Source organism: Narcine bancroftii, chromosome 7 (genome assembly GCF_036971445.1).
Source record: "Narcine bancroftii isolate sNarBan1 chromosome 7, sNarBan1.hap1, whole genome shotgun sequence".
Lineage (NCBI taxonomy): Eukaryota > Metazoa > Chordata > Chondrichthyes > Torpediniformes > Narcinidae > Narcine > Narcine bancroftii.
In genome coordinates this window covers 104054647-104078086 of record NC_091475.1, presented here as the reverse complement: position 1 = coordinate 104078086, position 23440 = coordinate 104054647, and the positions used below count along the sequence as shown (strand labels likewise).

The 23440-nt window shown below is 41.4% G+C and overlaps 1 protein-coding gene across 1 annotated transcript; it reads right to left on the bottom strand.

Annotated features, from left to right (window-relative positions):
* Nucleotides 1–456: 456 nt before the first annotated feature.
* LOC138739149 (uncharacterized) lies at nt 457–22899 on the bottom strand. Its single transcript, XM_069890664.1, has 10 exons — nt 22370–22899; nt 16267–16324; nt 16066–16153; nt 11612–13634; nt 10343–10400; nt 10142–10229; nt 5692–7744; nt 4438–4495; nt 4237–4324; nt 457–1799 (listed from the first exon to the last, which is right to left on the bottom strand). Exons 1-10 carry the CDS (start codon nt 22661–22663, stop codon nt 1304–1306), a joined length of 5304 nt encoding a protein of 1767 aa, XP_069746765.1. The 5' UTR covers nt 22664–22899; the 3' UTR covers nt 457–1303.
* Between the last annotated feature and the right edge of the window lie 541 nt (nt 22900–23440).

The following is a 23440-nucleotide window of genomic DNA, read 5'->3' as shown; positions in this document are numbered from 1 at the left end:
ACTTCAGATCATGATAAAGGTCAATACCTTATGAGGCAACACAGTTAGTGTAGCAAACTATTGAGGTGGCACAATGGCGTAGCGGTTAGTGCAACACCTTTACAGCACCATTGATCAGCACGGACCAGGGTTGGAGTCCTGCACTGTCTGTAAGGAGCTTGTATGTTCTCCCCATGTTTCTGTGTTTTCCCTGGGGCTCCGGTATCCTCCCTCCATTTGAAACGTACTGGGTGTAGGTTAATTATGTGTAAGTTGGGCTGCTCAGACTTGTGGGGCTGAAATGGCCTGTTACCATGCTGGATATCTCAATTTAATTTTTTTAAAAATACTGACAGTAAATCTGAATCTGAAATTAGTTATCTATTTAAATTAGCAAATGTTCTATTGCTGAACTTAAAAATTGCCCACTGACCTCTTTCCAAATGAGTATGCATTTAATTACACAGTCATCAAAGATTATTAACTTTGCTATAATTATGTTTATTTTAAGAATTTAAATAGTTAAAGAAATGTAACCATCTCACATCAGCAGGAATTAAAGAAACTGCTTCATCAGAGTCTTGTCGGGTGACTATATCTTCAGTTATCCGGAGTGAATATCATTCACAATACCTCCTCCTGTTGGTACCATTCACAATACCTCCTCCGATCGTTCTTCGTCGGTTGGGCTGTGCTCAACATATTTCCACAGCTATATTTTCTATTTTAACTCCATTTGTTTTGATTGCTGGAGAGACAGGTGGTGCTATAGGAATCGTTAATGCAACTGATTCTTGGAAAGGCGTTGTTATTCCCCAGAGGTGTTATTCCCCTCTCATACATATTCAGGTTTTGGGAGACCAATACATTGTTTTTTTGGTTTTGATTGTAAAGGTGTATTGATAGGAATAGCTATCTCATTTCTTTTCATCATTTTGACGGTAGGGAAAGTGACATTATCCATTGAATAATTATTGCTTTCTTAGTGCAGGTTTCATCACCTGGTTTCATGTAACATTGGAAAACATGGGGTAGGTTGATAAACCACATCTTTGTCAGTTTTACCTTGATTTTTTTAGGCAGTTTTAAACTAAGCAGCCATTGGCATAACATTTTGAAACATTTTTCTGCATTGCAGTTCGTCAAATGTTTTAAGATTTTCTTGTGTCAATAAGGCACATTTCTGAACAAGTGGATCTGAGGAAGAATTGGTATTTTTAACCTTTGCACATTCTTCCTCCAAGCTGTAGATATCACCTGGAGGAAGTTCAGTAGAAAATGCTATTTCTGAATCCGATAACTGAATGGTTTCATTTGTATTGAATTATGAAGATGGCAATGAATATTTCTCAGAATTATGCCTACCATATCTAGTTGGTTTCCGTGTGGAACCTCTTCCTGATGAATCTGTATTTCTGTCCAAGGACTTATTATTAACAAAGCACATTTCATCAGGAGCTGTCTGTGAAACACTAGAAGTTCCCCATATTTCGTCAGAAGAAAATTGTTGAGATGTATTTGTTCCAACTGACGTGTACCTACTGAGCGAATCCTGCCTTGAGAATGATTGTTCTGATGCAATACTGAGTGTCCAACTACTTTCAAAAGTATTATCTTGGGAAGTGTGAAAAGAAGTTGATCTGGACTTTTCATCACTTATTTTTTCTGATGTGACAGTTTTCTCACAGCAATCGCAACCTAGATAATCCTCAAAAGTTACTTGAAAGGAAGTTTCTTTGATTGCTTTGTTTTCATTCAGATCATCTTTGGCTTCTTCAAACTTTAATTCATTAGGTGTCTGGGTTGCATTAAGGTGTTTTCTATTTGCAACACAGAGAAATCAATACACAAGAATTAATTCTGCTCCTTTCAATACACATTAAAACAACATACTTACTTCCATACCATAAATGTTCAGATCGTCATTTAGTAACTGGCAATCTTCTGGTGGGTGAACCAATCAGTGCCTGCTCAATATCACGAGCATGAGTCAAACCAGACTGATGCTGCACTTCATTTAAATTGACAATGTAGCTAGGCATTTCCACTGTTGGTATACAACTGCATATTTAGCGGCTCAGAAATCATGTGGCTCCAGCATACACAAGCTTGATGCTAGCTTAATGCTAGCTTATCTTTTCACTAATCAGGAATCTGATATTCAAGTTTAATTTTGATTTCGTAAAATTAATTTTGAAAAGAGTGCCCAGTTGCTGCAATATGAAACTGGACAGGTTAGTGCCTGATGCACGACATGCTAATTCTCAGACATCAGACCTGCACTGTGAAAACTGAACACTTGAAAACATACAAGACATGTGTATGGGCAAGCTGCTAAACTAATGGAAAGACTATGAGAAGGGACAATTATTTCAAGCACCATCACAGGAAACCAACAAGGTATGACAGTAACCTACCGGTAAATTATTCTTAATTTGATGTCAGCATGGGTGTGGGGCATGGAATTGAAATTGTTAGCCACTGGGAGGTCGCAGATATTGCAGCTGACAGAGTGAATGAGCACAACACAATGGTCTTTCAGTTTGCGTACAGTCCAGAAGAGGAGGCCACAGCAGGAGTGTTGATCATAGATAGCCCCTGCAGATTAACAAGTGAAGGGTTGCTTCACTTGCAAGGACTATTTGTGGCCCTGAATTGTCGTGACGGAGGTGTGGGCGAGTGTAGCATTTTCTGCGGTCATACGGGTAGATACCAAGGGGCAATCAGTTGGAACAGAAGAGTGGACAAGGGAGTCATGGATGGAGCAGTCCCTGTGGAAGGCTGGAAGGGGAAGATGTGTCTTGGTGGTAGGATCACGTTGTTGATGGCAGAAATTGTGGAGGATAATATGTTGAAATATGGAGGCTGGTGGGGTGATAGACAATAAAAGGGGAATTCTGCCCTTGGTGCACCTAGGGGTGGAGAGGGCCAGGGCAGACATTCGTGAAATCGAGGATATGCTGATAAGTGCTGAATTGATAGTGGTAGAGGGAAAGCCACATATTTTGAAGAAGGCGGACACATCAGATGATGTTGAATGGAAGAGCCATATCATTGTCCAGCGACTTATCCTGTCTCTTATCCTTTTGTGGCTTCATCGCTTACTTTCTTACCATCAAAATTATATCACCAAATTTAGCATCGATACCTTTTAGCCCCATCAATCGACTTATTTGCATGTGGAGGGTTGTGAGACTTGTACTGATCCCATGGTACAGCACTTTATGCATTTTAACAACCATGAAAGGATATATTTATGCCCTGTGTCTGTTCCTGTTAGTTAGACACACTTCTATTCTTGTCAATATACTTTGGATGTGGAAATCAAAATGGAGTACATTTATTGGCTCCTTTCTCTGCAATATATGTTACTTGGAAGAACTCCAATAAGATGATCAGATGGGTTTTGCTTTTTCACAATAGAAAACAAAATGCTGGAGGAACTCAATGTTTGAGCATCATTTTTGAGAAAAGAGAAACAGATCAGGTTGTGAACCTGCATCAAGACTGACAGTGAATTGATAATAGCTAGTATTAAGAGGAGAGAAGAAAGATGAATCAAGGGCAAGTAGATGATAGGTAGCCTAAAGAGTGATGAGGATAGGACAGGGGGTCTTAGCATTAGAAGCAAGCAGATAGGTAGAAACAGATGGGATAAAAAGGGCAGGTGTGACCAGATGTTTGGAAGTGAGGTGTGAAGTTGGAGAACCTGCTCCTCTCTCCACCTATCTCTTTTTTTCTGTTTCCCTTTTTCGTTTTCTGTTTCTCTGCCACCAATTACTCACCTGCCTCTGTTAACTTACTCCAAACTGCTCACTTTCCTGGCTCCATTTTTCCCCATTCATCAAAAACTTACTGCCCCTGTCTCATCCATTCTCTTTTTTTTTAATAAGTTCCCTCTCAACATTCAATCATAATGGAGGACAGTCTCAACTCAAAATGCCAGCTCTCCATTTCCCTCAACAGATTCTGCTTGACTTTCGTAAGCACCTTAAAAATGACAAATAAATGGCAACCATGCCAGGAAGTTTATTTGTAGCACTTTTACAATCAAACATTTCTTGGACTTCTCAGCGTACAACAAAAGTACTACTCAGACACGGCTGACCAACTAAGTCCAGTTTTAACTCGGCCATAATATTTGATGAAAGCTATCAAAACTTATAACAAATATAATTTCAGTACGATGCCTAATTTTACCATATGTATGACAATTTGTTACTGATATTGTTCCAAATAAAAAAAATGAACACTCACTTTGTGCAATAAAAACCTTCTTGACTTTTGTGTAGAGGCGCACAACGATTTTCCATTTCTTCCCCTTCTTCATTTGTATTTGTTAATTCTTAAGCAAAGTACAGAGAGAAATATCAGTTAGAAATGTGTCAGATATATTTTTATACACTAAATTTGGCTGAACATCATGTTGGTCAGATATTTTATTAATTCCAAGATTACCATTCAGTTTCCAATGACTTTGAATCTTCTTTGACTTCTTTACTTGACACAAACCGCACTTGGAACAAACAAATATTTGGTTTTAAACAATCCGTAATTCAGCAACTGTGTGTGCTTTCAAGGGAAAGCATCGTCATACTCTTTAAATGATAATGTGTTGTGTATATACAAATCTCACACTTTGTTGCTACTCACCCAATTTTAAATAACAAAATCACCCAATCACAATATTCTATTTCAAGATGCACTGAATATTTCTACAGTAGGCGGGTCTATTGACAAGAGACTATTCTATAAATGTCAAAAATCTTTGAAATGCTAGTAACATCTGAACTTAAGCAATATTGTCTAGAAATGCCCTGTGACATTATCCAAGAATTTAGTTGTGGATGCAGTTTGATGGCTTAATTCTATAGCTATTCAGCCACATTGTCCGTGATGTCCTCCTCCTTCAAAAATGTGGCTCCTTCTCTACTACCATCAACTCAGCCCTCTCCTGCCTATTCTCTTTTACCCACACGTCTGCACTGGCTCCCTCCATCCTCACGTGCAACAAGGGGAGGAATTCCCCTTCTCCTAACCTACTACCCTACCTGTCACTGCATCCCATGTATCGTGCTCAGCCATTCTGTAACATACAATGCGATCTCACTACCAGACACATCTTCTTCCCTCTCCCCTTTCCACTGGGACCACTCCTTCCCTTCCCACCAATCACCTCTGTGACTGCAGAATACACACCTCCTTCAACACCATTTGGGGCCCTAAAGCAATCCTTCCAAGTGAAGTAACATTGGGAGCTTGCTTCATGGAGCACCTTGGCTCTGTCTGCCACAATAGCAAGTATTTCCCAGATACAACTCATTTCAACACCCCACCCCATTCGCATGCCAACATGTCTGCGGTCTCCTGCATGCCAGACTGAAACCACCCGCAAAAATGGAGGAATACTTCCTATTCCACCTGTGCACCCTCCAACTGGATGGCATTTACACTGACTTCTCTAGTTTCCGTTAACCCCTCCTCCTTACTTTTATCCGTATTTTTCCTTTCCTTTAGTTGTCCATTCACAGAGCCACCTCTTCCCCAAATCAATTCCCACCTTTCATGTTCTATCTATATCCAGTTATCGTCGTTTGTCGATTGGGCTGTGCAGCTCCCCCTGCTCCTTCTTTCCTTCTCCCTTGCCTTACCTACTTATTATTCAAACCTCGAAGAGGGCTCAGGCCCACAATATTGGTCACGTATCTTTACCTGCCCTGGATGGTGAGAGACGTGATGAATTCCTGCAGCATGGACATGTTTTTCCACGTTTAAATCCTTCTTGCCTTTAGCTCCTTCTTTAGGACAGGCAGTAGGTTGTTGCATGCAATTAACATTGCTGCTTTCACCAAAATTTCTGCAACTTACGTTGGTCCTTGATTTGTGGTCAGCAGCTTCAATTATGTCAATATTGCATAATGTAGGTCTTTCACCAATCCTTGGGAGTTGCATGTTTTTTTTCCTTGATGGAGCAGGGGATGCAAAACTATTGATGGAGCAAGGGGTATACACCTCATGGTCCTCTTTTGCGTTGATACTTTTGCCCACAGAACGAGGCATGGTGTACATAGGTGTTGGGTTGCTTTGTGAGTCGTCTTTCATTTGAGGAGCATCAGGTATAAAATGCTGTATTGAATACTGTACTGCCTTTGGAAGAAGACATTCTTTGCAATTTATACCCCTTTCCTTCACATTCTGATTCAGTAATTGTTGTTCGATAGTAATGAAGGACAGCTTTTCGTGGGGAACATGTACGCCAAAATAAGGTTTTAGCTGGGATGCAATTAATTTTCTTGATCGTACATCTCTGCAGATATGCTCAAATTTTTTCTGTAAAATGTGAAATTCCGGTCTCTTTTTAATTTCACTGTCACTAAAACTTATTTCCATAGGTATATTTTCTATTTTAACTCCATTTGTTTTGATTGCTGGAGAGACAGGTGGTGCTATAGGAATCATTAATGCAACTGATTCTTGGAAAGGCGTTGTTGTTCCCCAAAGGTGAGTAATGTATTTGTGCTTTAAGTTCAGCTCCAGGCTAGCAACAACCTCCTGATCAATAAAATGTATGTATGATGTTCTTGGTCTTTTAAATCCTTTGCCTGGTGCAATTGGCTTCCGAAATGGTATTTTTTGAAGTGATATTTCTGAATTTGAAGAATAGGCCATCTGTTTTATTAAACCGAATTCAAGCCTATCCTTCCATTCTGCCTGCTGGTGTTCAGCAGGAAGATCCCCCTTTCCCACATATTCAGGTTTTGGGAGTCCAATACATTGTTTTTTTGGTTTTGATGGCAGTTTTGATTGTAAAGGTGTATTGATAGGAAGAGCTACCTCATTTCTTTCCAACATTTCTGACGGTAGAGGAAGTGACATTATCCACTGAATAATTGATGCCTTCTTAGCAACATTCAGCCCAAGTTTCATCATCTGGCTTTCATGTAACATTGGACAACATGGAGTAGGTTGATAAACCACATCTTTGTCAGTTTTAACCTGATATTTTTTGCCAGTTTTAAACTTCTTAGCAGCCATTGGCATAACATTTTGTAACATTTTTATGCATTGCAGTTCGTCAAATGTTTTAAGATTTTCTTGTGTCAATAAGGCACATTTCTGAATAAGTGGATCTGAGCAAGAATTGGTATTTTTCACCTTTGCACATTCTTCCTCCAAGTTGTAGATATCACCTGGAGGAAGTTCAGTAGAAAATGCTATTTCTGAATCTGATAACTGAATGGTTTCATTTCTCTTGAAATATGAAGATGGTACTGAATATTTCTCAGAATTATGGCTACCATATCTAGTTGGTTTCCATGTGGAACCTCTTCCTGATGAATCTGTATTTTTGTCCAAGGACTTATTATTAACAAAACACATTTCATCGGGACCTGTCTGTGAAACACTAGAAGATCCCCAAATTTCATCAGAAGAAAATTGTTGAGATGTATTTGTTCCAACTAAAGTGTACTTACTGAGCGAATACTGCCTTGAGAATGAATGTTCAAAAGCAATACTGAGTGACCAACTACTTTCAAAAGTATTATCTTGGGAAGTGTGAGAAGAAGTTGATCTGGACTTTTCATCACTTAATTTTTCAGATGTGACTGTTTTCTCACAGCAATCGCAACCTAGATAATCCTCAAATGTTACTTGAAAGGAAGTTTCTTTGATTGCTTTGTTTTCATTCAGATCATCTTTCCCTGCTTCTAATGTTAATTCATTAGATGTTTGGGTTGAATCAAGGAGTTTTCTATTTGCAACACTGAGAAACAAATACACAAGAATTAATTCTGCTCCTTTCAATACACATTAAAACAACATACTTACTTCCATACCATAAATGTTCAGATCGTCATTTAGTAACTGGCAGTCTTCTGGTGGGTGAACTACTAATCAGTGTCTGCTCAATATCACGAGCATGAGTCAAACCAGACTGATGCTGCACTTCATTTAAATTAGCAATCTTCCTGGGCATTTCCATTGTTGGTATAAAACTGCATATTTAGCGGCTCAGAAATCATGTGGCTCCAGCATATACAAGCATACTGCTAGCTTATCTTTTCACTGATCAGGAATCTGATATTCAAGTTTAATTTTGATTTCATAAAATTAATTTTGAAAAGAGTGCCCAGTTGCTGCAATATGAAACTGGACAGGTTAGTGCCTGTTGCACGAAATGCTAATTCTCAGACATCAGACCTGCACTGTGAAAACTGAACACTTGAAAACATACAAGACATGTGTATGCGCAAGCTGCTACACTAATGGAAAGAATAGTGAGAAGGGACAATTATTTCTAGCACCATCACAGGAAACCAACAAGGTATGACAGCAACCTACCGGTAAATTATTCTTAATTTGATGTCAGCGTGGGGGTGGGGCATGGAATGGAAATTGTTGGACACTGGGAGGTCGCAGATATTGCAGCTGACAGAGTGAATGAGCACAACAGAATGGTGTTTCAGTTTGCGTCCAGTCCAGAAGAGGAGGCCACAGCAAGAGCGTTGGTCATAGAAAGCCCCTGCAGATTCACAATTGAAGGGTTGCTTCACTCGCAAGGACTATTTGTGGCCCTGAATTGTCTTGACGGTGGTGTGGGCGAGTGTAGCATTTTGTGCAGTCATACGGGTAGATGCCAAGAAGCAATCAGTACGAACAGACGAGTGGATAAGGGAGTCATAGATGGAGCAGTCCCTGGGGAAGGCAGGAAGGGGAAGATGTGTCTAGGTGGATCACGTTCTTGATGGTAGAAATTGGGGAGGATAATATGTTGAATATGGAGACAAGTGGGGTGACAGGCAAGGAAATGGGAATTCTGCCCTTGGTGCACCTAGGGGTGGAGGGGGCCAGGCAGACGTTCGTGAAATCGAGGATATACGGATAAGTGCTGAATTGATAGTGGTAGAGGGAAAGCCACATATTTTGTAGAAGGAGGACACATCAGGTAATGTGGAATGGAAGAGCCAGATAACCTGTCTCTTATCCTTTTGTGGCTTTTTCACTTACTTCCCTACCATCAGAATGATATCACCAAATATAGCAAGCATACCTTTTAGCCCCTCAGTCGACTTATTTGCATGTGGAGGGTTGAGAGACTAGTACTGATCCCATGGTACAGCATTTTATGCATTTTAACAACCATGAAAGGATGTATTTATGCCCTGTGTCTGTTCCTGTTAGTTAGACACACTTCTATTCTTGTCAATATACTTTAGATTTGGAAATCAAAATGGAGTACATTTATTGGCTCCTTTCTCTGCAATTTCTGTTACTTGGAAGAACTCCAATAAGATGATCAGATGGGTTTTGCTTTTTCACAATAGAAAACAAAATGCTGGAGGAACTCAATGTTTGAGCAGCATTTGTGAGAAGAGAGAAACAGATCAGGTTGTGAACCTGCATCAAGACTGACAGTGAAGTGATAATAGCTAGTATTAAGAGGAGAGAAGAAAGACGAATCAAGGGCAAGTAGGTGATAGGTAGCCTAAAGAGTGATGAGGACAGGATAGGGGGTCTTGGCATTAGAAGCAAGCAGATAGGTAGAAACAGATGGGGTAAAAAGGGCAGGTGTGACCAGATGATTGGAAGTGAGGTGTGAAGTTGTAGAACTTACTCCTCTCTCCACCTATCTCTTTTTTTCTGTTTCCCTTTTTCATTCTCTGTTTCTCTGCCACCAATTACTCAGCTGCCTCTGTTAACTTACTCCAAACTGCTCACTTTCCCTGCTCCATTTTTCCCCATTCATCAAAAACTTATTGGCCCATGTCTCATCCGTTCTCTTTTTTATTTAATAAGTTCCCTCTCAACATTCAATCATAATGAAGGACAGTCTCAACTCAAAATGCCAGCTCTCCATTTCCCTCAACAGATTCTGCTTGACCATCTTAAGCACGTTAAATATGACAAATAAATGGCAACCATACCAGGAAGGTTATTTGTAGCACTTTTACAATCAAACATTTCTTGGACTACACAGCGTACAACAAAAGTACTACTCAGACACGGCTGACCAATTAAGTCCAGTTTTAACTCGGCCATAATATTTGATGAAAGCTACCAAAACTTATAACAATCATAATTTCATTACGATGCCTAATTTTACCATATGTATGACAATTTGTTACTGATATTGTTCCAAATAAAAAAAATGAACACTCACTTTGTGCAATAAAAACCTTCTTGACCTTTGTGTAGAGGCACACAACCATTTTCCATTTCTTTCCCTTCTTCATTCGTATCTGTTAATTCTTAAGCAAAGTACACAGAGAAATATCAGTTAGAAATGTATTAGATATATTTCTATACATTAAATTTTGTTGAACATCATGTTGGTCAGATGTTTTATTAATTCCAAGATTACCATTCAGTTTCCAATGACTTTGAGTCTTCTTTGACTTCTTTCCTTGACACAAACCGCACTAGGAATAAACAAATATTTGGTTTTAAACAAACCGTAATTCAGCAACTGTGTGTGCTTTCAAGGGAAAGCATCGTCATACTCTTTAAATGATAAAGTGTTGTGTACATTCAAATCACACACTTTGTTGCTACTCACCCCATTTTAAATAACAAAAATCACCAAATCACAATATTCTATTTCAAGATGCACTGGATATTTCTACAGTAGGCGGGTGTATTGACAAAAGACAATTCTGTAAATGTCAAAAATCTTTGTAATGCTAGTAACATCTGAACTTCAGCAATATTGTCTAGAAATGCCCTGTGACATTATCCAAGAATTTAGTTGTGGATGCAGTTTGATGTCTTAAATCTATAGCTATTCAGCCACATTATCCGTGATGTCCTCCTCCTTCAAAAATATGGCTCCCTCTCTACTGACATCAACTCAGCCTTCTCCTGCCTATCCTCTTTTACCCGCACATCTGCACTGGCTCCCTCCATCCTCACACGCAACAAAGGCCGGAATTCCCCTTCTCCTAACCTTCTACCCTACCTGTCACTGCATCCAATGTATCGTCCTCAGCTATTCTGTAACATATAATGCGATCTCACTACTAGACACATCTTCTTCCCTCTCCGCTTTCCACTGGGACCACTCCTTCCATGACCACCCCATCACTGCTCCCTTCCCACCAAACACCTCTGTGACTGCAGAGTATATACCTCCTCCCTCTTCACCATTTGGGGTCCCAAACAATCCTTCCAAGTTGGGAACTTGCTTCATGGAGCACCTTGGCTCTGTCTGCCACAATAGCAAGGATTTCCCAGATACAACTCATTTCAACACCCCACCCCATTCGCATGCCAACATGTCTGCGGTCTCCTGCATGCCAGACTGAAACCACCCGCAAAAATGGAGGAATACTTCCTATTCCACCTGCGCACCCTCCAACTGGATGGCATTTACACTGACTTCTCTAGTTTCCGTTAACCCCTCCTCCTTACTTTTATCCGTAGTTTTCCTTTCCTTTAGTTGTCCATTCACAGAGCCACCTCTTCCCCAAATCAATTCCCACCTTTCATGTTTTATCTATATCCAGTTATCGTCGTTTGTCGATTGGGCTGTGAACCTCCCCCTGCTCCTTCTTTCCTTCTCCCTTGCCTTACCTGCTTATTTTTCAAACCTCGAAGAGGGCTCAGGCCCACAATGTTGGTCACGTATCTTTACCTGCCCTGGATGGTGAAAGACGTGATGAATTCCTGCAGCCTGGACATGTTTTTCCACGTTTAAATCCTTCTTGCCTTTAGCTCCTTCTTTAGGACAGGCAGAAGGTTGTTGCATGCAATTAACATTGCTGCTTTCACCAAAATCTCTGCAACTTACGTTGGTCCTTGATTTGTGGTCAGCAGCTTCAATTATGTCAATATTGCATAATGTAGGTCTTTCACCAATCCTTGGGAGTTGCATGTTTTTTTTCCTTGATGGAGCAGGGGATGCAAAACTATTGATGGAGCAAGGGGTATACACCTCATGGTCCTCTTTTGCGTTGATACTTTTGCCCACAGAACGAGGCATGGTGTACATAGGTGTTGGGTTGCTTTGTGAGTCGTCTTTCATTTGAAGAGCATCAGGTATAAAATGCTGTATTGAATACTGTACTGCCTTTGGAAGAAGACATTCTTTGCAATTTATACCCCTTTCCTTCACATTCTGATTCAGTAATTGTTGTTCTATAGTAATGAAGGACAGCTTTTCGTGGGGAACATGTACGCCAAAACAAGGTTTTAGCTGGGATGCAATTAATTTTCTTGATCGTACATGTCTGCAGATATGCTCAAATTTTTTCTGTAAAATGTGAAAATCCGGTCTCTTTTTAATTTCACTGTCAATAAAACTTATTTCCATAGGTATATTTTCTATTTTAACTCCATTTGTTTTGATTGATGGAGAGACAGGTGGTGGTATAGGAATCATTAATGCAACTGATTCTTGGAAAGGCGTTGTTGTTCCCCAAAGGTGAGTGATGTATTTGTGCTTCAAGTTCAGCTCCAGGCTAGTAGCAACCACCTGATCAATAAAAGGTATGTATGATGATCTTAGTCTTTTAAATCCTTTGCCTGGTACAATTGGCTTCAGAAATGGTATTTTTTGAAGTGATATTTCTGAATTTGAAGAATAGGCCATCTGTTTTATTAAATCCTTCCATTCTGCCTGCTGGTGTTCAGCAGGAAGATCCCCCTTTCCCACATATTCAGGTTTTGGGAGTCCAATACTTTGTATTTTTGGTTTTGATGGCAGTTTTGATTGTAAAGGTGTATTGATAGGAAGAGCTACCTCATTTCTTTCCAACATTTCTGACGGTAGAGGAGGTGACATTATCCACTGAATATTTGATGCCTTCTTAGCAACATTCAGCCCAAGTTTCATCATCTGGCTTTCATGTAACATTGGAAAACATGGGGTAGGTTGATAAACCACATCTTTGTCAGTTTTAAACAGATATTTTTTGGCAGTTTTAAACTTCTTTGCAACCATTGGCATAAAATTTTGAAACATTTTTCTGCATTGCAGTTCGTCAAATGTTTTAAGATTTTCTTGTGTCAATAAGGCACATTTCTGAACAAGTTGATCTGAGGAAGAATTGATATTTTTCACCTTTGCACATTCTTCCTCCAAGTTGTAGATATCACCTGGAGGAAGTTCAGTAGAAAATGCTATTTCTGAATCCGATAACTGAATGGTTTCATTTGTCTTGAAATATGAAGTTGGCACTGAATATTTCTCAGAATTATGGCTAACATATCTAGTTGGTTTCCGTGTGGAACCTCTTCCTGATGAAGCTGTATTTTTGTCCAAGGACTTAATAACAAAACACATTTCATCGGGAGCTGTCTGTGAAACACTAGAAGATCCCCATATTTCATCAGAAGAAAATTGTTGAGATGTATTTGTTCCAACTAAAGTGTACTTACTGAGCGAATACTGCCTTGAGAATGATTGTTCAGAGGCAATACTGAGTCTCCAACTTCTTTCAAAAGTATTATCTTGGGAAGTGTGAGAAGAAGTTGATCTGAACTTTTCATCACTTAATTTTTCATATGTGACTTTTTTTTCGCAGCAATCGCAACCTAGATAATCCTCAAAAGTTACTTCAAAGGACGTTTCAGTGATTGCTTTCTTTTCGTTCAGATCATCTTTTGCTGCTTCTAATATTAATTCGTTAGAAGTTTGGGTTGCATCATGGAGTTTTCTATTTGCCACACAGAGAAATCAATACACAAGAATTAATTCTGCTCCTTTCAATACACATTAAAACAACATACTTACTTCCATACCATAAATGTTCAGATCGTCATTTAGTAACTGGCAGTCTTCTGGTGGGTGAACTACTAATCAGTGTCTGCTCAATATCACGAGCATGAGTCAAACCAGACTGATGCTGCACTTCATTTAAATTAGCAATCTACCTGGGCATTTCCATTGTTGGTATACAACTGCATATTTAGCGGCTCAGAAATCATGTGGCTCCAGCATATACAAGCATACTGCTAGCTTATCTTTTCACTGATCAGGAGTCTGATATTCAAATTTAATTTTGATTTCATAAAATTAATTTTGAAAAGAGTGCCCAGTTGCTGCAATATGAAACTGGACAGGTTAGTGCCTGATGCACGACATGCTAATTCTCAGACATCAGACCTGCACTGTGAAAACTGAACACTTGAAAACATACAAGACATGTGTATGGGCAAGCTGCTACACTAATGGAAAGAATAGTGAGGAGGGACAATTATTTCAAGCACCATCACAGGAATCCAACAAGGTATGACAGCGACCTACCGGTAAATTATTCTTAATTTGATGTCAGCGTGGGGGTGGGGCATGGAATTGAAATTGCTGGCCACTGGGAGGTCGCAGATATTGCAGCTGACAGAGCGAATGAGAACAACAGAATGGTCTTTCAGTTTGCATCCAGTCCAGAAGAGGAGGCCACAGCAGGAGCGTTGATCATAGATAGCACCTGCAGATTCACATGTGAAGGGTTGCTTCACTCGCAAGGACTATTTTTTGCCCTGAATTGTCTCGATGGAGGTGTGGGCATGTGTATCATTTTCTGCAGTTACACGGGTAGATACCAAAGGGAAATCAGTAGGAACAGATGAGTGGACAAGGGAGTCATGGATGGAGCAGTCGCTGACGAATGCAGGAAGGGGAAGATATGTCTAGGTGGTAGGATCACGTTGTTGATGGCAGTAATTGGGGAGGATAATATGTTGAATATGGAGACAGGTGGGGTGACAGACAAAGAAAGGGGAATTCTGCCCTTGGTGCACCTAGGGGTGGAGAGGGCCAGGGCAGACGTTCGTGAAATCGAGGATATGCAGATAAGTGCTGAATTGATAGTGGTAGAGGGAAAGCCACATATTTTGAAGAAAGAGGACACATCAGATAATGTGGAATGGAAGAGCCAGATCTTTGCCCATCTACTTAACCTGTGTCTTATCCTTTTGTGGCTTCATTACTTACTTTCCTACCATCAAAATTATATCACCAAATTTAGCATCCATACGTTTTAGCCCCTTCAGTCGACTTATTTGCATGTGGAGGGTTGAGAGACTAGTAGTGATCCCATGGTACAGCACTTTATGCATTTTAACAACCATGAAAGGATGTATTTATGCCCCGTGTCTGTTCCTGTTAGTTAGACACACTTCTATTCTTGTCAATATACTTTGGATGTGGAAATCAAAATGGAGTACATTTATTGGCTCCTTTCTCTGCAATTTCTGTTACTTGGAAGAACTCCAATAAGATGATCAGGTGGGTTTTGCTTTTTCACAATAGAAAACAAAATGCTGGAGGAACTCAATGTTTGAGCAGCATTTGTGAGAAGAAAGAAACAGATCAAGTTGTGAACCTGCATCAAGTCTGACAGTGAAGTGATAATAGCTAGTATTAAGAGGAGAGAAGAAAGATGAATCAAGGGCTAGTAGATGATAGCTAGTTTAAAGAGTGATGAGGATACGACAGGGGGTCTTGGCAATAGAAGCAAGCAGATAGGTAGAAACAGATGGGATAAAAATGGCAGGTGTGACCAGGTGATTGGAAGTGAGATGTGAAGTTGGAGAACCTGCTCCTCTCTCCACCTATCTCTTTTTTTTCTGATTCCCTTTTTCGTTCTCTGTTTCTCTGCCACCAATTACTCACTTGCCTCTGTTAACTTACTCCAAACTGCTCACTTTCCTGGCTCCATTTTCCCCATTCATCAAAAACTTATTGGCCCATGTCTCATCTGTTCTCTTTTTTTTTTAAATAAGTTCATTCTCAACATTCAATCATAATGAAGGACAGTCTCAACTCAAAATGCCAGCTCTCCATTTCCCTCAACAGATTCTGCTTGACCTTCTTAAGCACGTTAAAAATGACAAATAAATGGCAACCATGCCAGGATGGTTATTTGTAGCACTTTTACAATCTAACATTTCTTGGATTACTCAGCGTACAACAAAAGTACTACTCAGACATGGCTGACCAATTAAGTCCAGTTTTAACTCGGCCATAATATTTGGTGAAGCTACCAAAATTTATAACGAATATAATTTGAGTACGATGCCTAATTTTACCATATGTAGGACAATTTGTTACTGATATTTTTCCAATTAAAAAAAATGAACACTCACTTTGTGCAATAAAAAGCCTCTTGACTTTTGTGTAGAGGCGCACAACGATTTTCCATTTCTTCCCCTTCTTCATTTGTATTTGTTAATTCTTAAGCAAAGTACAGAGAGAAATATCAGTTAGAAATGTATTAGATATATTTCTATACATTAAATTTTGTTGAACATCATGTTGGTCAGATGTTTTATTAATTCCAAGATTACCATTCAGTTTCCAATGACTTTGAGTCTTCTTTGACTTCTTTCCTTGACACAAACCGCACTAAGAATAAACAAATATTTGGTTTTAAACAATCCGTAATTCAGCAACTGTGTGTGCTTTCAAGGGAAAGCATCGTCATACTCTTTAAATGATAATGTGATGTGTACATACAAATCACACACTTTGTTGTCTCTCACCCCATTTTAAAGAACAAAATCACCAAATCACAATATTCTATTTCAAGATGCACTGAATATTTCTACAGTAGGCGGGTCTATTGACAAAAGACAATTCTGTAAATGTCAAAAATCTTTTAATGCTAGTAACATCTGAACTTGAGCAATATTGTCCAAAAATACCCTGTGACATTATCCAAGAAATTAGTTGTGGATGCACTTTGATGTTTTCATTCTGTAGCTATTCATCTTTAGTTTTACCCTGAGCTACTGTGTAATAAATACAAAATTGTCTCTTGGTGACCCATTGAAGAACTTGACATTCTAGACCAGGTACAAGATGTATGAAGTAGTATCTGATCAGAATCTGAATTCATGCCTTTCTTAAAAAAATGTACTTATTCCACATGACAATTAAGCTCCAAATGAAATCTCATATGCAATAAATTCACCCGATTTTTTAAATAGCTCATTCCTCTGAAATTGGATTTTGTCTGCATTGCTCTGTCAGATTTTATTTTGTAGTTAAGAAAGGCTTCAAATTTTTCACTTTTGTGAGAAAAATGTTTTTTCTCAACCTGTGAAAAGAAGTACCAATCCATCTCTGCTAACAATCCATCTGTGCTAACTGAGGAAACAAGACTCCCTCAAAAGGAAATGGAAGCTATGGTCAAGCGATGCATCTCCCCTTAACAAATAATAATCAATGGTTTGGAAGGGAAGAAGAACCCTAAAGTGATCCTTTTGAAGCTACGTGTTACTCGAAAGAAGACACACACACTTAGTGTCGTCAGATTAATCTCTGAGTTTTATTAGGGCCCAGGCTTGACTTTTATAGTTGCACTGCTCCCACCGTGGCCCCCCTTGGCTGTCGTCACAACATGCACAACCAACGTGGGTTTCCCGTCTGCGGGTAGTTTCCTGCATAACAATGCCCTTCTTCCCTTTGCGCTGATCTTTGTTGGCTGTGCAGCAAGGCCAGTGCCATTTTGGGGTCACTGGCCTTTAAGCTGCACTTGCCATTCAACCAGTGGTTCATTTGTTGGGGCCAGTGTTGCTCTGTGGACTGCTGGGCTTCTTTGCACTGGCTGCCGCAGCGGGCCGCCACATGACCCCCCCAAAAATAAACTGCAGATATTGTCGTTATTCTCTTTGGTGCCCGGAGGCCTGCCTCTTCGGTGTGGTGCTGGCTGGTGTCTTGACTGGGTGCATCCCATCCAGGTGTGCCAGCTTCAGCCTGTCTGTGGTGAAGATTCTGACCTCCATATGGCCTCTGAAGCGGTGGATGACCTGCTCCCCTGCGAATGAAAACATACGCACAGTCTTGCAGGTTTTTGAGTATGTTGGTTCTCACGTGTCCATACCTGGAAGGTGGAATCAGTGCCAGGTTGCCAACTCCTTCCCTTAGCCTGCTGAAGAAAGCTGCTGAGTCATCCTGCTGTCCGCCTGGGGATTCTACAAATTCTCCCAGGATCACCAGTGGAGTACCGTTGATGAGTTCAGCTGGTTTTAAGGTCCTCCTTGGATGCCATGCAGATGCCCAACAACGCCCATGATAGCTTGTCTATCCATTTAGGTCCTTGGAGTTTGGTCATGAGTTGCCTGTGCAAGTGCTCCTCCAACCCATTGGATTGTGGGTGGTAAGGTGTTGTGAGATGCAGCTGGACACCTCACAGGCTGATGAGGTCAGACCACAGACTGGAGGTGAACTGAGCCCCTCTATCGGATGTGAGGTGGGACGGTAACCCGAACTGTGCCACCCAAAATGAGATGAGGGCCCTGGCACATGAAGTTGTGGACTTGTCTGCCAACGAGATTGCTTCTGGCCACCCAGTGAAGCAGTTGACCATCGTGAACAGATAAAGGAAACCCTGGGATACCTGCAAGGGTCCTACTATGTCCACGTGGATGCAGTTGAACATTTGTTCTGCAGGCTCAAAGTGCTGAGGTGGGGTCTTGGTTTGCTACTGTACCCTGGTTGTTTGGCTCCACGTACATGCCTTCACCCACCCACTGACTTGTTTCCATGCCATATGTATTCGCTGTCCACCAGCTGGACCATGGTCCTGATGGATGGGTGAGCTAGTCCATGGATGGAGTCGAAAACCTGCAGACTCCAAGCTATCGGGACAATGGGTTTGACCTAACCGTTGCACAGGAGCGTGGTTTTACCTGTGTTGACTGTGCAGTCCCGATATGGCTGTCCTGTATTGGGGTATTTCCTCCTCTTTCTGCTGCAACTCCGCTAGTTCCACAAAGTCCACTCCCCTTGATTGCATATGGATACTTTGCCTGGACAGTGTGCCAGCCACCATGTTGTACTTGCCAGAGATGAGCCTTACATCTGTGGTGTACTCCGAGATGCAAGAAAGGTGTGGTTGCTGGTGGGCCAACCAGAGGTCTGAGATCTTAGCCAAGGCGAAAGTCAGGGGCTTGTGATCTGTGAAAGCCATGAAGGATCTGCCATTTCGGAAGAACCTGAAGTGGTGGATGGCTAAGTACAGCGCTAGTAGCTCTCTGTAGAAAGCACTGTAATTCAGTTCTGGAGGCTGCAGATGTTGCTGAAAAAAGTCAGCGGCCACCAATTTCCTTCAATTTGCTGCTCCAGAATTCTGCCGATCACCATTCCTGAGGCATCCACCATCAGGGCTGTTGGAGTGTCTGACCTGGATGTGCCAGAGCTTCTTTGGCCTTCATGAAGGCTTCCGCTGACTCCTCGTTCCAGGTGATGTCCTTTGCCTTGCCTGCCATCTGGGCGAACATGGGCCGCATGATCCGGGTAGCTGAGCGGATGAACCTGATAAAAATTGATCATCCCCACAAACACCTGTAGTCCTTTGGTCCTGCTGGGCCTAGCAAACTTCCAGATCCCTCCACTTTGCTGGGTAGTGATTTGGCTCCTTCTCTGGTTATCCTGTGGCCCAGCAAGTTGATGGCCTCCAATCTGAAATGGCATTTGGCTGGGTTGATTGTCAGGCAAAACTCAGTCAGTCGGGGTGTAGAGGTTGCAGAAGTGCACCATATGCACCTGTTGGCTTCTGCTCGCCACCAGGATGTCATCCAGGTACATGAAGGTGCCGTCCAGGTCTTGGCACACTGCATCCATAAGTCGCTGGAAGATCTGGGCGGCATTCTTTAGCTCCAATGGCATTCGGAGGAATTTGAAGTGGCCAAACGAGGTGATGATGGCACTTGGGGATACCATCGGGTGTACTGAGATATGATGATATCCCTGCAGGAGGTCCACCTTGGAGAAGATCCTTGCCCCGTGCAGATTAGCCATGGGCCTGGATGTGCAGCATAGGGTACCGATCAGGTGCTGTGGCCTCATTGAGGCGGCAGTAGTCACTGCATGGTCTCCAGCCCCCACTTGCTTTGGGTACCATGTGCAGGGGAGAAGCCCATGGGCTGTCCAACTGCCATACAATGCCAAACTCCTCCAGCTTCCTGAATTCTTCTTTCGGCAGCTGAAGCTTCTACGGAGAAAGGCGTTTTGCCCTTGCATGGAGCAACGGGCCCTGTATCAGGATGTGGTGCTGTACTCCATGTCAGGGTATTACCATGGTGAATTGGGGTGTGAGTACTGCAGGGAACTCAGCGAGGACCCTAGTGTACTCATTTTCCAGTCTCTGTATGGAGTCCAGGTGGAGTCCTGGGAGCCTGGCATCTTTGAGGGGGAAGGTTTGAAAAGTCTTAGCGTGGACCAATCTCTTTCAGCAAGGCCAGTGCCATTTTGGGGTCGCTGTCCTTTAAGCTGCCCTTGTCGTTCACTGCCAGATTGCTTGTTGGGGCCAGTGCCGCTGCGTGGGCTGCTGGGCTTTGGTTGCGCTCGCCGCCTGGAGTGCTGTCTCAATCGCTGAAGCAAAGGGCTGCCACACTTTACATTTTTCCATTCCAACATCATCACTCCCTTTGTTCCCAAGGCCAATTTCTCTTCTTTTTTTCCCCCTTTCTCTTTTCTGTCTCTTTCTTCCATCAGTTCTTTCTCAAACTTCCTCTCCTTTTCTTTTCAGGTCCCATCATTTGCCCTTTATCCAAACTAGCTTTATGCAAATATTGTAAATTCATGATTCCTTATTTACAAGGACTCAAATAAGTGAAGTATCAAAAACAAGCTTGAATTACTTTTCAAGTCCACAAATACAAGTTCCTGTCTGAAAGATTCCACAATTACACCAATGACACGGACAATTTCCAAAGAAATAAGCGTAGATAGTGGGTATGACATTGAACAGCATCAAATGGAACCATTTTGAAACTTAATGAGATTAATTTTAAACCATTAACCTTAAACTAATTTTAATTTGATGAGTGCTATTGGCTTGTATGCACCACAGCTGGCAAGGAACCAGAATGGGTCACGAATTCAGATTCTTCAGCTGAGTCCAGAAAAACTAATGGGATTAATTATGTGAGCAACATACGACAGTTTTTTAAAATAGCAGTTTTGACAGAAGCAAGACTTTCTATGGTGATAGAAGGAGCTAAAAAATATCCCCTTTTGTAGATCACTGGTTCTATTGCATAACATTAGGTTACCAATGAGAAGAATGTTTACAACATGCTTTTCACCCATTTCCTAAAAGTGGACTGAAAATATGAACACAATAGCATTCTATCAAGTATATGAAAAGTGACATCAGGCTATGTTGGATATACCGATCCAACTAAAAAATATAAATATACAAACAGTAGTGATAATCCAGGAGCAATAAGCGGTAATTTCATGATTTTAACTTTTGAAGCAGTAATGTAAAGTGAAACAGACTGTGTATAATTGTTTAGTATGGACAAGGGTCTGAAATAAGAACAAAGCTGGTTGTTGAGAGAAGGATTTGGACATGATCTGATCCTTTCCCTGACTTCTCCTGCCCAATTGCCCACACATCTTCCTACTACTTAAATCTTTGTAGGAAAACATCGACAGTTTCCTTCATCCCTTTTGCTCTCTTCTTTTTCTTTCTCTTCGTTTGTATCAGATCCAGTCCGCTAAGGATTATCAGGCCTTCAATAAGATCAACCAGATTGGAAAATACGTCTCTTCCTCAATAAGGTTTCACCAGTTTCCTTACAACCAGGCACAGTTGGCATAGCAGTTAGCACAACACCTTTACAGTGCCAGCAATCGGGACTGGATCAGGATTCAAATCCCACACTTTAAGGAGTTTGTATGTTCTCATGTCTGTGTGGGTTTTCTCTGGGGGCTCTGGTTTCATCCCACCATTAAAAATATGCCAGGTATGTGTTAATGGGGTATACATTGTGCAGCACCAACTCGTGGGCAGAAATGTCTAATTTTTTTTTAGGTTTACCTCAATGGATTAGAAAACGGTAAATGCAATGGTAACTCTTGAATTGAAAAGTATTTTCTGATCCACCTGGTACAATCTATGCCCTTTTGAGGGCAGTTATTATCCTCTTTTGCATTTCTCATTTGTCTCATCCTCGGCATTTTTCATTTGTATTAATTATGAATTGTGAAACTGTGTCCTGTTCAGACATCAAACCCAATACATTTTAACTGAACATTCTCCCCCAATCTGGAAAAGAACATGGTCATTACTTAATCATTACCATTATTTCTGTCAGCAGCTAATTGCCCCTCTATATCCATCAGTTTTTGTTTTGTAATTTGTTTTGGAGACTTGCTATACGCACAACTGAGGCTCCAACTCAGTCATTTGGTTCCACTGTGTCAACCATTTCATTGTCACACACTATTCCAGATTCTCACAATTTCATAATGTATGATTCCACATTAATTTCGACCTTCATTGATAACACCTCTAACTCTACTCAACGTGATGATATTTGCTAACATATGCACTCTTAACTCCCGGAAAGAATCGGAAACACAGTGTCTTGCTTTCTCCACTCATCGCTCTCATTAACACCAAGTGCATGACTACGCTCATCTACAGGCACGCACCTTGTGACACACTGACTTCCCAATCGATAGGTCTGGGCTTGGTGGCGCCATCGGCCGCTTCCTCCTCACCCGGATCGCATACAGGGCGATGACTGAGAAGAGGCAAGCAGCAGCCACCGTGCTCACCGAAGCAATCGACAGATTTATCGTCCAGAGGAATGACATGAGATCATGGCAAACATCACGGAGAATCTCGTACTCTGTTTTGGGCGGCGGATGAAAGGGCCACCAGGCGGAGCGATGGTTGGGCTCAGACTGCTGTAGGCCCAAGGTCTGGACCATGTGCGCGAACATGGCGGCAGGCGGGACCGATGGCCCAATCCTGCGCCGTTACGGCACACACGAGGAGTCCAGATGCGTGTGGCCGAACTATAGATTTTGAAAAATCCTAAAGAAAAGGTGGTTACTGACTAAAAATAGGCCGAAAATCTGCCAACAGTTGACAAAAAAATAGCCGACTAGTTATCCACAGGAAAACTAATGACACTGACAAGCATCCCTCAGCTGGCCCTCAGGGGTACCCAGCCTATTGTGATGTCACGGCATTGACAAGCTGGCCCTCAGCTGACCCTCAGGGGCACCCTGCCTATTGTGACATCACGGCAGCAGCTCGTCCATATATGGAGATTTGTTGAGGGGGTGGGGAGATCAGCATAATCAGAAAATCTTTCATATTTTTCCACTATTATGGGCGCAGTAATGGAATCGGTCGAACATGATTATCCGTTCTCATGGTAGTCAATGTCATGAATTATTTTGATATATTTGTATGAACACATGTGCACATAGCAGCCATCCCTACCAGACGATACCATCACACAGATGCTCTCCCTGTTGCCGGGTGACTTTGCAATCACGTCATCGGCAAGACTGGGTGGGCCTGATTAAAACAAGTGAAGTTGTTTTTAATTTTCTTTCAACATAAAACAAGATCAAACTTTAACTTATTACTAATAAATTAACCCCCTTCTAATTCGAAGTGCACATGTATGTAATGTGTCTATTGTGAGAATTATCCAAAGAGCTGTTTCAGCAAAATGTAATAACCAGTGTTAACAATGGCTGTAGAAG